This window comes from Mya arenaria, chromosome 15 (genome assembly GCF_026914265.1).
Source record: "Mya arenaria isolate MELC-2E11 chromosome 15, ASM2691426v1".
Taxonomy (NCBI): Eukaryota; Metazoa; Mollusca; class Bivalvia; order Myida; family Myidae; genus Mya; species Mya arenaria.
The window spans coordinates 42568414-42582358 of record NC_069136.1 but is presented as its reverse complement, the minus strand read 5'-3'; the positions used below and the strand labels follow the sequence as shown (position 1 = coordinate 42582358).

The following is a 13945-nucleotide window of genomic DNA, read 5'->3' as shown; positions in this document are numbered from 1 at the left end:
GTAAAAATTTGTTTTTAAAAAATCACCCTAATCTTTAGTCGCCTAAGCGTCAGAGAGTGTAATTATATGTTTCAAATATCAACTTGCTAAACACTGAAGTGAATAATTGCCTAAAATAACATTTTAGCGCCGTAACTCAAAACAAAGTCAGTAAATAAATTATGTCCACCACATCGGTGGCTCACGGGACAAAACTATCGATATTTCCTCATCATTGTCGGCGAAACAGCGCGTCACGCACGTTGCATAATAACTCATGTTTTTCCCCTCAAATCGTTATTTCATTGATTTCCGTTACTGGCAATGCACTAGTGACGAGCTATGTTCGCTCAGGCCTGCTACGCTGTTCAAGCCTATTCAGTCCTGTTTTACTCTCTGTTACACAAAAGGAATATACATTGATGTTGTCCTTCTCAGGTATGTTGGAGTATATTATATATGTGTGATATTGCAATAGGAAGCGTATATCGAACGTTGTTTCCTGATTGTGTTCTCTTTATTGTAATGATGACATGCATTCAGAGATGAGTTTGGTTGACTTTCAGTTATGGGTATCCTACTAAAAGGTAAAAATTACTTCGGCTTTTGCCATTAGCCTATTTTTCCATCATTCTGATGATGCGACGCAGTCTAGTGGTAAAATATGCCGTTGAAGAAATAATAGGTGTCAGAACTATTAAGTATATTGCCAGTATGATAAAAATCTACGGAATCACAGAAACTTTGCACATATAATAATATTGTAATTTTGCTGTTAGTAAGTGTCGGAGCCATTAAGCAGTGATGAATCTCTACGTAATTACACTAGTATTGCACATACAATAGGTTCCTTATGCGATTATTTGCATAACAATGTGTGCAGCAACAGTTAGAAAAAAAAACGTTTACAAGATAAGCAGCTACTAATGATTGAAGTTTGGGGTTGAATTCTGTTGTTGGCTACATTTTGGACACCAACGATTTTATAAATCAGTTTATAGTAAGAAGACCAAATGGTGCTTGCTCTTTATGCAATACCTGTTTTAAATAACCACATTTCGAAAATGGTACATTTTAATCTGTCTTCTACATAAAAATATATGTTTCTTGTTGTTATTCGGTGGTGGCGTTGGCGGTACTCTAATGTGCTGTGTATTTATCTCAAGCATAATATTGAATAGATGGGTCTTGTTTTCTAGCTTAATTAGCTAATATAAAGCATTATTTATTTACGTTTGCGTGGGTTTTGATACCGACAGCAGTTCGAAAACTTGGTAGCACAAGGTATCCGACGTACATCATTTTATTTAACGATTGGTTGTACATTTACATTTTGATGCTTGATGTTAAACAGATGTCAGAAGTTCAGTTAGTTCTTAAGTATTTTTTTTTGTTTTATTCTAAATATAACCGGACATAACATTACCTATTTGGCAATTGTTAACGGCCATTGTTTTAGTTTTTTTGGGTTTTTATACATTCTTGGTATAAACATAAAGCCATTGTATATAGAGGATAGTTTGATTTGACGCTTTTCTGATGACCTGTATCACGTCGAGTTCGGTGTGTAAACACGTATCCGTCGATACCGCAGGTCGAGAAGGATACATGCTTACTCATCGAACGAAACGTGATGCAGGTCACCAGAAAAGTGTGTTATCGTAATATTCCATTTATTATATACCTGCAGATTTAATTATTCCTTTTTATTTTCGGTTTCAATTTGATCTTAATTTACCGCCATCTGTCAAATGCGAGTATGAATTCAAATGTGTTACGTTGTTTTGTGTAATGAAGTCAAGAGAGGCTACTACAGCGATACGAAGTCAGAAATCACTTTTTTGAGCAAAAAATAAGAACAAAATATTTTATGTTTTAGCAAAATTGCTAATACGAAAACAATAATAAAATGTCACAGCACAAAAAAAAAACAATTAAATAACGGTACTTATTCAACGAGTATACACTAACTGTCATTTCCTGTATACGTAACGCGGCCATTTTTAACAAAGTAAACATTCGTGGGATTTTTTGACGATCATAATATGCAGAATTGAGGGAAGTTCGTGAGTCAATCGCTATCTCTATCGATGACGCGAATTTGCCTTTTTCTTTGTATTGGCGAGCTGCTTATGTTTATGATAATAAACATGGATAATGCAACAATTTATGAACTTCGAAATGGCAAACGGCTAGTTGACTGAAGTAGCTGTCTAGATAGATTGGAAGTGTTCTCTGCTTCGTGCTTATCCTCATGGTTCTTCTCAAGAACATGAGAACCGTGATCCTGAATATTTACATGCTCCTGGAGTGTGAGTAAAGTTAGATAATTTAATGCATCTAAAAGATGACAGGTTTTACTAGTTGTTTTTGTCACGCTATTATTATCAACACGAAAGTATTTCCGAGATAACACACGGTACTCACATGATACGGAATCAGAAAACGACAATATCATGATACGGAGTTTTCAATACGGCGTGATGTATTTTCACGGTTGGATATTGAAAAGGAATTTGATAGGCTTATAATAAATAATAAATGATGCCAAAATGATTTTGGGTCAACACGCATCCAACTTCACATACTGTATATTAAAGTTTGATGGTTGTTTCAAGTGTATACTTTCCATAAAAATATTTTCTTATTTGTTTCGTTAAAACACTTTTTATAAAAAAAAGATCTTAAAGTGACACTCTTATTCAAAATCAATACATACACATCTATAACAAACATCAATTTTGACTGATAAACCTTTAACTACTTACTAAATAATGCATTTATGGAAAATATTAATCACTGATAACAAGATTGTAACCGTGTATTTAATAGCAGTGTTTTATGCTCATTGCTTTCAAATTTAACACGGTTTTCTTCATGCCAACATTGTATTCAGAATACAGATTCCCCTATATTTTCTCTTGACGTGTAACACTTAACAAACTTAACAATATTAAACTACATTAAAGGGTATAAAATAAATTGCCTCATTGCCGTATAGACAACAAGTGAATTACGAATGGATCTAGTATAGCATACGCATTATGAATACTTCCCTATGTATTATTTTCCTTGAGTATTTAATCTTCCTTCATTTTATTTCCATTCAATTTCCAAGGGTCTACTGAGTACTTCTTCTTCCTTTTAAATCAATGTTTAGCATCAATGGTCGGTCCGTTGAGTTTTATCCGACATATAATTGTATTGCAAGTGGTTTATGACGCATTATTCAAATTCAATTGCCATTGAATCGGTTGATATGGGAGGTAATTCATAGATGCAAGTATGAAAATATATGTTACTCACACCGACCTCGGGTTACGTTCAATGACTGTTTAAAGGACAGTTAGCACAAACGTTGCATTACCAATACGTCAAACAATGCAAACAATCAGTGGCTGGTATCAATAATGATGCTTATGTTATGTTCAATGACTGCTTAAAGGACAGTTAGCACAAACGATTCATTACAAATACGTCAAACAATGCAAACAATCAGTGGCTGGTATCAATAATGATGCTTATTTGTTAAGACCAATAGTTTTAACGTGAGAGGTATAAAAATAATTGCACTAATGCCATTACGATTATCGATGTTCGCAGAGTCCCGATCGACATGTTATGAGCCATGAAATGCCGCTTTAAGATAATACCATCCATGAATGCATTGCGTAAATTTTTAACGTAAACCAAACACGGGATTTTGAATGACGACGTCGAAGTAAAGTTAGAGTACACTTTCTTTCAATCTTTTCGATGTAAAATAGGTTTTTAACAGTGAAATAACAACAGCGAAATATCACTTCACTTTAACCAGTAAATGTTGGCACAAAATGTTTAAAAGTTAAAGAAATGTTTTATAAATTTAAATAAATATATTTTGGAAATTAACAACTTACCGTTTATTACCGGTTATCCCGTTTTTCAAACATTTTCTTGATCTTGGAGTTGAATGTTCGAACATTTGCTTTATACCAAACAAATTACAGACAAAAACAACTGTTCGAACATAAATAGAATTTTATATCATCGTTCAAATGTATTTTTTGAACTGTTTGCCGTTGTTATACGTAAAATGAGCTTCCCGGAAAATTCACACAACAATTTACAGATAATCCGATATTTTTAACCCCACCCACGCCTCAAAATTTGTCAACAAACTAGCGTGGCATTCACTCTTTACCTGGAAAACAAACATGTTTTCAAGCGAAACAGACTGGTCTCTGACAGTAAGATAACTGAATATTAATTTACACTAAAACACATGCAGTCTTAAACTAAAAGGAATGTTTAAAATCCAATGAGAATCCGCATTTGTTTTGCCAAATTTTCATTCATAAAATAGCGGCGTGGTAATTTGGTTATGTATTCATGCCCCACTTAAAATAAAAGTTTTTTCGTTGTTTTTTGGAACATGTGTGCACTTATAAACCTTCATTGATTACTGTTCATAAAAGCTTTGCACTAAAAAACGAGCGAATAATAACTTATAAGAATGAATAGCAGAGAACTATTTCTCAACAAACCGGAAATAGAAAAGTTGACAGCTATAATTTTGCGTGAGGGGCGTAAGTAGCGGCGTAAATACCACCCGCTTCGCCACTCGTGAAAATATGTTTTTCTATGACACTCGTGAAATAAAATACGATCTTACACTGAAATAAACAAATATCCTCTATATCATTGAGTTTACTACACAAAACATGTCTACCATCTGAATACGCGTTACATTAGAAATATAATTTTTTGACTTAGCCAGAGTTGGAACCCCCTGCATAAGTTGGTCGATTTTGATTAGAAAAAACATTTCATAGTTTTCTTTGATAATGGTAAATTGATAGTTCGAATACTTAGAACTACCAGTTAATTCTATATCGGGATAAATGAGTATTCTTAGTTTCCAACTGATTAAATAATCCTCTAGACCCCATATGTTCCAACAACCTTCACAATATGTTCATGATACAGTGGGCTGAAGCTCTGGTTTGGTCTTACTGGTTTGATGTGTATATCAGCTGATCTAAAGAGTCTCGTTACGAAATTCCACCTCTTTAAATATTCATCCATACGGGGTAAACTCATCCTTAATAGCATAGATACATGCATGATCTCATCGACAAAAAATGCGTTGCCTGTACACAAATGTATGTGATATCAACGGATACGGTTGGTCGCTTTGATTATGATTTAGTAACTATGTATGAGAAATTGTTTGTCAAACTATCATTGGCTAAACAACGTTGGATGCTTATAGGTAAAAACTCAAATGTATATTTCCATAACAGTCCATACTCTTTAAGATTTAGTCTTACATATGCTGAGAAAATGGAACCTTTAAGTTCTCTACGAATTCATATTGTTCAAGAATATGCTCTTCTATTTAAATGAAATCCAGTCTCGTGATTGGACAATAACAACGAGGAAATATCTTAGAAGTTTTCACTAGTGTGCTTTTTCGTGTTTTTGGCTTCTGCCATTACGTCTGTATAAATTAATATCGGACGATGTTTCAACGTCTGCTGGTAATGCAGGTTTTTAATAAAGATGACTTTGCTGTGTGTTGTATTGCATTATTGAAGTTTTAAGGCAGAAGCTGCTTCTTTTTTAAAAATATTATAGCGTCCTTTTCATATTTTTCTTGAAGTTGTTGGTGTCTTGTAAGAAGGTTGTTCTACTGATTATTGTTTGAATCAGTGACAGTATGCATATTGAATAGTCCTCCTGACAGCCTTTTTTAATACCCTTGTGGTTTCACTGATTGTACTCAGGCAGTAACCATATTGGATAATTATACAAATTCACTCTGGTTGTATTGATTTTGGGGTGATAAGATGCTCTGTATCAGTTGTATTTTTATTTCAAACCAGGTTGGAACTGAACGCGTTTTTGCCTTGCGGATGGTCTCTGAAGTACTGATTTACGATAAAAGAATCAGAATTTATTATGTGCAACCTTAATTCATCAGTGCTATTAAAATAGCGTCAGTAAACATGTGACCGAGAAATAGCTTAGATGTTATTTATCAATTGAAGGTTTTCACGCGCGTATAATTGCTGTCAAGAATCCTTATTTAAGTTAGTATTTGATAACTTGAGACATTAGCTCAATGAGCTATTTTCCGACATGAAAGACAAACATATATAACATAACAAAACATAACTATGAACTGGTGACCTGGAAATAAAAGCATACAGTTTTAAATTGCTTTCTAATTATAACATTCAAGCACACAATTGCAACAAAAAAGATGGATTAGAGCAATGAATACAATGATAACATCAACTTGTATTCCCGGCTGTATGGCCAATTCACACACACAAGGGTCCTCTAAATGACATACCACTATAATAAAATGGTTAGTTCTTACAACAGTATAAATTAAGGACTACAATAGCATACATTTTAAACAGCAAGTTGTAAGTAGCATTATGAACATGCGAAATACAGCATTATATAGTGATGTGTAGTTTGTAAAATAGGTTATATATAAAAAATACTTAGCTTGCTTGAAAAATTCTTTGGAAATAATGCTAAGATGGGGTACCTAATTTATCTTGTAATTAAAATACTTTTTAATTTTGCTATCTATCTTTCTATATATCTTCTTTGTTTCCTTCATTACTGAAGATATACAAGTTATGTACAAATTATTACAATAAACATATTATAAATGGAAGGGTTACATAATGATTAAATAAAAAACATGGTGCTGCACAATGCAGCATACATGTAGTTAACACAATATATATACAGCTTTTGCGTGTCGGTCAGGTACATGCATATATGTATATATATATATATATATATATATATATATATATATATATATATATAAACGTCAGCAGCACGTCCTGCGTGCCCTACGCATTACCTTCCCTAAAGGGGCACTTGAACACAGTCGTAGATGAACTTAAATGATCGTTTGAGGAAAACAAGGTTTTCCTCTTCATTTAACAGTGGTAAGATAGGAGCACCGAGGAGTCTTTGTAAAAAGAAAGTTCCATCTAGGTGCAACAATTCTGCAAGGAATTGCGTCCCAAAAACATGAATATCACTTATAAATGACGTGCGTAATGTCGATGTCGCAACGCATACATGTACACTATGTACTAGCACATCTGTCATTGGAATAGAACATTGATCGCAAATATTATGCTGGAGTTTGACACTTCGGCACCAATGTCTTGCAATAGTGTTCATTATATATCTGTATCCGCTGTGAAAACACACTTTGTATACTATACATGGACGGATGTTTGGGCGAAGAACCCTAAAATATTGAAAACTGTTATCACAAAGCACACGCGACTGTAATGTGGGTGTTAGCCATCCTACTAAAAATAAAACTCTCTTTTCCTTCAAGATTAAGGATCAAAGATATTCCGTGAAACACGTTATAATTTTCTTATTTTTTAAGTTATATAATATGATTTTCTCATTGAGGATTTACAAGATGGACCTGTCCAGTCCAGTTCCGGTTCAGCCTTCTAAATTCCAGATTGTTTTGAGAGCACTTTATTTCCTATGGGAGGCTGTTCCATACCTGACTGGCCTCAAAGCGGAAAAAGATATTCCCAAATTTAGATATTCTTACTGATGGCACATCTACACATTTGTCACACTAAAATGACATGTCTAAAAAGCTAGAGGGGTTTTAACGTATTCTGGTGAGAAACCGTATAGACATTTGTTAAGTTTCAAAATCGATTCATCTTACCCTGCTAAGATGTAATGTTGGCAATATATATAGCCCGGAATTAACTTAACTGGGTTTTTCCATGCCGGTACAAATAAAAGGTGAATATCGAGCTATTGAAATTCATGTAACAGTCCAATGACTCTATTGTCTCCGAAGTAACGTGTGTATATAACAACGGTTTAATTTGTACCGGAGGATTAGGCTGGGAAAACCCGAATAACTATAATTCCGGGCTTAAACTATTGAGATCTAAGAATGAGATTTGCATATGTTGAGGTTTTATCATTAAAAAATCCAAACTCTGTATTGAATATTTTCTAATTTGTCTGTGTTAGACTTGCTACACAAAAGCCAAGCATCAGGACAGTAGCTGAATTTTGATCTGATATTTAAAGATAATAAAGAAAGTGTTGATTTTCAAAACTTTGCTTAGTCTTTGAAGGAAAGTCAGTTGCCTAGCTGCATTTTTGCACGTTTTAGAAATATGTGTATCATTTTTTTTAAAAGAACTATCTACCTTAACGCCTTAAAGTTTAGTTTGCTCTTTTCAAACAATAATGTGATTAAGTATATTAAATTTATTTATATCTTAAACAGACTTGGAGCTAACTGAAATGGCTTGAAATTTGTCAAGTTTAGCCTGCATTTGATTGGACATCTACTTTATCGAAATGTTTTTTTTCTTCTTTAAGGGTGGTTTTAACAATATTAAGATTTGAATCACACACAGAATAAGTATTGTCATCTGGCCCTAATTTCTCGAAATTTTTTAAGCTTAACAGGCTTAAGTAGCTTATTTCAATTAGCCTAAATATATTATTGAATGTTGATAAATTAAAAAAAATGTTTTTTTTGTGATTATCATAAAGATAATTTCTATCTAAAGTATAAAAAGTTAACAGTACACAATTTATTGAAAACAAACACTACTGAGATTAGCTTAATTCTGTTATAAGGGACTTAAATGCCTAGTTTAAGCCTTCTTTAAGAGACCCCCCCCACACACTAAACTGTGTATAATACACAAGTTCTGTGTATTGATCTTAATATTTATTGCCTTTTGCTGTCTATCAGATCTCGGATCTGAGAATCCAGCTGGGCAGTTCAAGTTTAATTATAGAAATGTTCAACCCTTTATGGCCCTGAGCCAATAAACAAATGCACTGGAAATTGGCCCCTACTGTGACACCAGTGCATTTAACAGGGCATGCACAGCAGGGGATCATCATGTCAAACATTCCTTAAACTAGGCCTTTAAGAAGTTTCAAAAAACTGGGACCAGCATAATTGTACAGGTGTACGTTATTGATAAGGTAGATGTCATTGCAAAAAACTATGATGGAAAATGTTGAAGAGTAGAGTACAATTTATCTTTTATAATTTGTATAAGCATTGACAAACTGTCCAACGTATTACGATTTACTAAACTTTATTATCCGAAAATCGATATTAAACATCTGTACTTCTCAGATAACTGTGTCACTCTGTGTCACTGATCGCTGTTTTATTATTAAACCAATAATAGATATTGTAATGCTTGTTCCTGAAGTATTAATGGTATTTTAATACATACATCCTCCCTCTTAAGCATTGCGAACAATGTTGAAGACTAGAATATAATTTATCTGCTATAATTTTAATAATCATGGACATGGTGTTCAATGTATAATGAAATAAACTACACTATTTTATGCGAAAATCGCTATTAAACATCTGCACTTCTCAGATAACTGTGTCACTCTGTGTCACTGATCGCTGTTTTATTATTTAACCAATAATTGATATTGTAACGCCTGTTCTTGAAGTATTATATAAATGGTATCTTAATACACACATCCTCCCTCTTACGGATACATTTTGTTATTTGTCTTTATTAGTCACACTTCACACTTCAAAATTCCCTATTCAAACAAAATATGCGTTTTGACATTGCTAATTGGGTAGCCGGGAAAACGTTATCTTGGAATTTGGGGAATCTTGTGCTCATTTATACTTCATAGAGGAATGTGGAATTTATTCGCAATATAAATTCATTGTTAACTCTTAATACTGTATAAATTATTATGTTAATGGAAGAATCTGCATAAGATTTTATACACTGAAAGCATGTTATATTTTGTTTGATGCAACACTCGGAGTAAAGCAGGGTGAATCCTTATGGTTGTAATTATTCTGCTAATATTTGTTTCAAAATCAAGTTAATGCACGTTTTTCGAATTGATACTTTTATTATCTGTACTATTTTCCAAGAAAAACATAAATCTATGAGAAGGAAAAGACGTTTTCATTTAAATTTGTTTGTAAAAGTAAAAATATTTGATATCTGCCATTATATAGTTACAGTATACAAGTTCATTATATTGTTAAAATTAAAAAAAAATGCATTAAATTATCAAATATCTATTCTATAACAATAGTAATCCATTTCCAGTCGTGAAAATAGATGTAAAACCACTATTTAACTATTAAATTAACTAGTTTTTTTTTTAATTTTGAGAATCTGAAATTTGTTGAAAATATTGACCTAATGAAACGCAAAAAAATGCAATACAAATTTTGTGAATGATTATATACATGCTATTCAGAAAAGCTATTATTACCACAATATACTATACTGATGTACATGGCAAATTTCGAATATTACGGTAAATCAATTATTTGATACTTTCAAAGAAATATTGCCCAAAGGAGGTTGAACTATATACTTATATTTTTGATTTGTGTCACTTATCTTTTCGATTCATTGAAAGTCAATGCTAATTATCATTTTCGATTTTTCCCTATTTGTGTCAGTTTTATGAATGTGTAATCGATATCGAAATTATACTAAAAACCCTTTTCCGGTGCGAACGAACGATCGAGCAAAAATATTGTTATCAGACTGATAGACCACGTTTTCGAGCACAAAGAGATGACTATTTTGTTTTTCAATATGAAATTTTCTTCTTTTTTGTTTTCAAAATTAGATAAAGATAGGAGCGACCGGTCCGAATAACAAAAGAGTGTATGTATCGTATGTTAGGGAGGCTGGGGGTGGAAATATGAAACCATTTTTGCATTACTAAAAAGTATTTTTTTGTCTCTTAAGATTTGTCTTGTTAAATTTGATTTAAACTGTTACTTTTCCTCTTTGCGACCGGTCTGAGTAACAAAATATTGTACGAATCGTATGTTAGGGGGGGGGGGGGGGGGGGGGGCTGGGGTGACACTATGAAACCTTTTTTGCATTTCTAAACAGTATTGTTTTTGTTGTTTTGTCTCTTTAGATTTGTCTTGTTCGTGTTTAATTTGATTTTAACTGTTACTTTTACTCTTTGCTAGGTTGATGATCGAGAGAATCAATCGACTGCCCTGAGAGGACCAGAACATAAACAACTAAGATCGATGTCTCGTGAGGTTTTACCATCTATGCACTTAGGACCGCCACGTTCTTAATCACAAATAGTGCGAGAAACGAATTGCAGCAAATTACGGAAACTGCTATTTGAGATGCTTATTTCTGCTATTTTACTTTCCTCAAAATAGAAACTGGATTTATGTTCTTAAAGCTTTCCCAATCGCGTGTATAGGCGATATCAGCGATCGAAATTAATTTACAGAGACAAAAAAATATTCACAGATTGAAACCAACGAGAGGAGGAATTTTACTTAATTTAAGTTTCATGGAAGCACATTCAATGAAATTGATTTGCGTTATGTGTGTTTTTATATCCTGTATTTCACTTTAAATAATTACATAAGCTAAATTAATACATCCTGCACTTCACTCTACGTAATTGCATAAGCTAAATTAAGACATAAGAGCTAAGGAACCAGGTCAATGTAACATCCGAAATCCTAGGTTGGTGTAAGAATGTTTCCTTAATTGGAAGCGACATTTAAGAGCAAATATAAGACGGCAAGGAAGTGCGCGAGGAAGTGTACAAGTATATACACCACATGTAAGAGGTCGCCACGTTAAATGATAACTCAGCAAGTTTTCCTAATTTCTGCAAAAAATGCGTGCACAAATAGCTATGCTTTCTTTCAAAGCTGATAACAAGTGATAGGATCATCTGTCTTACTCGATAAACATCTAATAATGTGTTTATTAACAGTCTTTAAAACAGAGTTTTGTGGTAATTAGTTTATTGGAAAAAATAGTTGAAAATCCATGATTTTCTCATGATTTATGCATCATTTGCAGATAATTTTTGTGTTCATGTTTCCTACAAAACCTGGCATGTTTTTGGAAGCGATGGGCTTTGCGTGCAGTAAGAAATGAGAACGTTGTTTAATCGATAGAATTACTGGAAAACTGTATTCCCTCAAAGTGTTGACAGAGCGATTGCCAGCCACCGTTTCTGGATGAGATTGGGACATTGCAAAACACCGCTTCAAAATTGTTGTATTACAAATGGTGATCTTGGAGTGCTCTGGGGACTTACTGGACAAACAAGGATGTTTCATTGGGTAACCTTTTATGGATAACCCGCCGAGACATTGCCTTTCTGCGTTCTTAAACAAAGTATTCAACTGAAGATCATCGGCAATATTCTATCTGAAAAGAAACAACAATTTTAGCTAAAGTAATATACAAATAAAGTGTTTATTACTGGACTAGCCGCTTTGAGCAGCAATATAATGTTAAGGAAAATAAAGTGATCCCTTGACGCGCATACTGGAAAATAAACGAACATGTGCAACAACATAAGGAATCTTAACCGTTTTAGCAAATTATGCTCTTAAGAAGCATTTAAAGAAGACAAATGAACTTGTACAAGAAGAGCATTTTGCTACAATGCGATGTTATATATCATTCTCTATAAACTGTGATAAAAGAGTAATATAAATGGTGATATATGGTGCTACACAATGAGAGGAAATAATTTGCTCAAGTGGATTAAATGTGCTTTCCTGGCGTTAATGCTCTGTCTGCGGAATTCCTTCAGTCTTGATAACATGGTAAGTTGCATCATTTTCTACTCACGTACCCGTAGTGTTTTCTTTAGAAATGTTATAGTCTGTCTTTGCTTCATACCTGTTTGTTTAGTGTAATTATTTTGTCTAGCAAGTGAAGCATTTATTATGCAGACGATGTTTCGAATCATGTTGGTTTCTTTGGTACGTATAGATATAAAGGGTGTATGACGTATCTGTATATTCTAAATAGACCTAATTGAACTCTATATAATAGCTTAGATGATAACAATACAATACAATTTATTTAATACGACTGTAAACTAATCAAATAACGTTTATTAAGACATGCAAGCAACTATACGTTCAGATGTAGATACAACAGAGTTATAAGTACTACAATTTCATATCAGAGATTAAATTCTACTGGAGTATATTTATGCTGATTCGGATTTCAACAATCTACTAAATTTCCAAGGGTCAAATATTATCTCCTGGATTAACATTTAGCACCGAAAGCCCTATTTCTTTATACATTCCTTAGCAGGATGATGTTAAAGACACGTTATTGACATTTAAGAGTACATACTAATGGTGCATTCTTCTTGTTGTGACGTCATTTTAATAGCATCAAAGGGCAGCTAGCCCTGGCTATCCTATTGCGTAATGATACTTGTTATGATGTGACCTCAGCAGAGTGAATTAAACTAGGTAGAATACGGACTTATGTGTTTTGTGATTTATATTGCTTGCATAGCTATGATGCTTATATAATGTTATTATCGTATAGAATATATTAAGCTTGATATTCAGGAATGGAAACCCCGTCGCAGTTGATAACATTAACGACCATTTTCATTATATGTTCCTACGGGCAAAGGTAGAACAGCTCAATATTAAATGTAAGGAGCATTGAAGAATGATAATTCAGTTAATAGAAAACATACACAGCAATGTGTGCACAGAACGACTTGACCGTAGAATGATTGCATGCCAGGAGGGTTTCATTTCCTTGCTTCTAAGTATAGTTAGTGTATAATTAGCAGCATCAAACGCTCTGATTAAAAGTTTAAAATTATTTTCATATTTTATATAATAATCAAACTCGGTTTTCATTTGCACAGTTTTCCATACATTTAGCCTACCCCGATTGTGTTAGGCTAACAGTCACGTGTGCAGTTTGGTTCCCTTCTTACAATGATCGCTACGATATTACAGCAAAACAGTAAAGTTTATTAACGTGAGCGACTGTGAACCGTAATTGAACGCAGGGCTGATTGTTTAAAGCAATCCTATAATTGCGAGGTTTAAATTGATTATCATTATGAAATCCATCAAGCGTGAAGTATATCAAAAACGGATTCTTTG

General features: G+C 33.3%; 1 protein-coding gene across 1 annotated transcript in view; it reads left to right on the top strand.

Annotated features, from left to right (window-relative positions):
* Positions 1 to 307: 307 nt before the first annotated feature.
* LOC128220403 (matrix metalloproteinase-2-like) overlaps positions 308 to 13945 on the top strand; it is an 89161-nt gene continuing 75523 nt past the window's right edge. Inside the window, exons 1-2 of the mRNA XM_052928779.1 lie at positions 308 to 417; positions 11000 to 12622. Coding sequence (XP_052784739.1) covers positions 12533 to 12622 — 90 coding nt within the window. The 5' untranslated portion in view covers positions 308 to 417; positions 11000 to 12532. The remainder of the gene's footprint in view (positions 418 to 10999; positions 12623 to 13945) is intronic.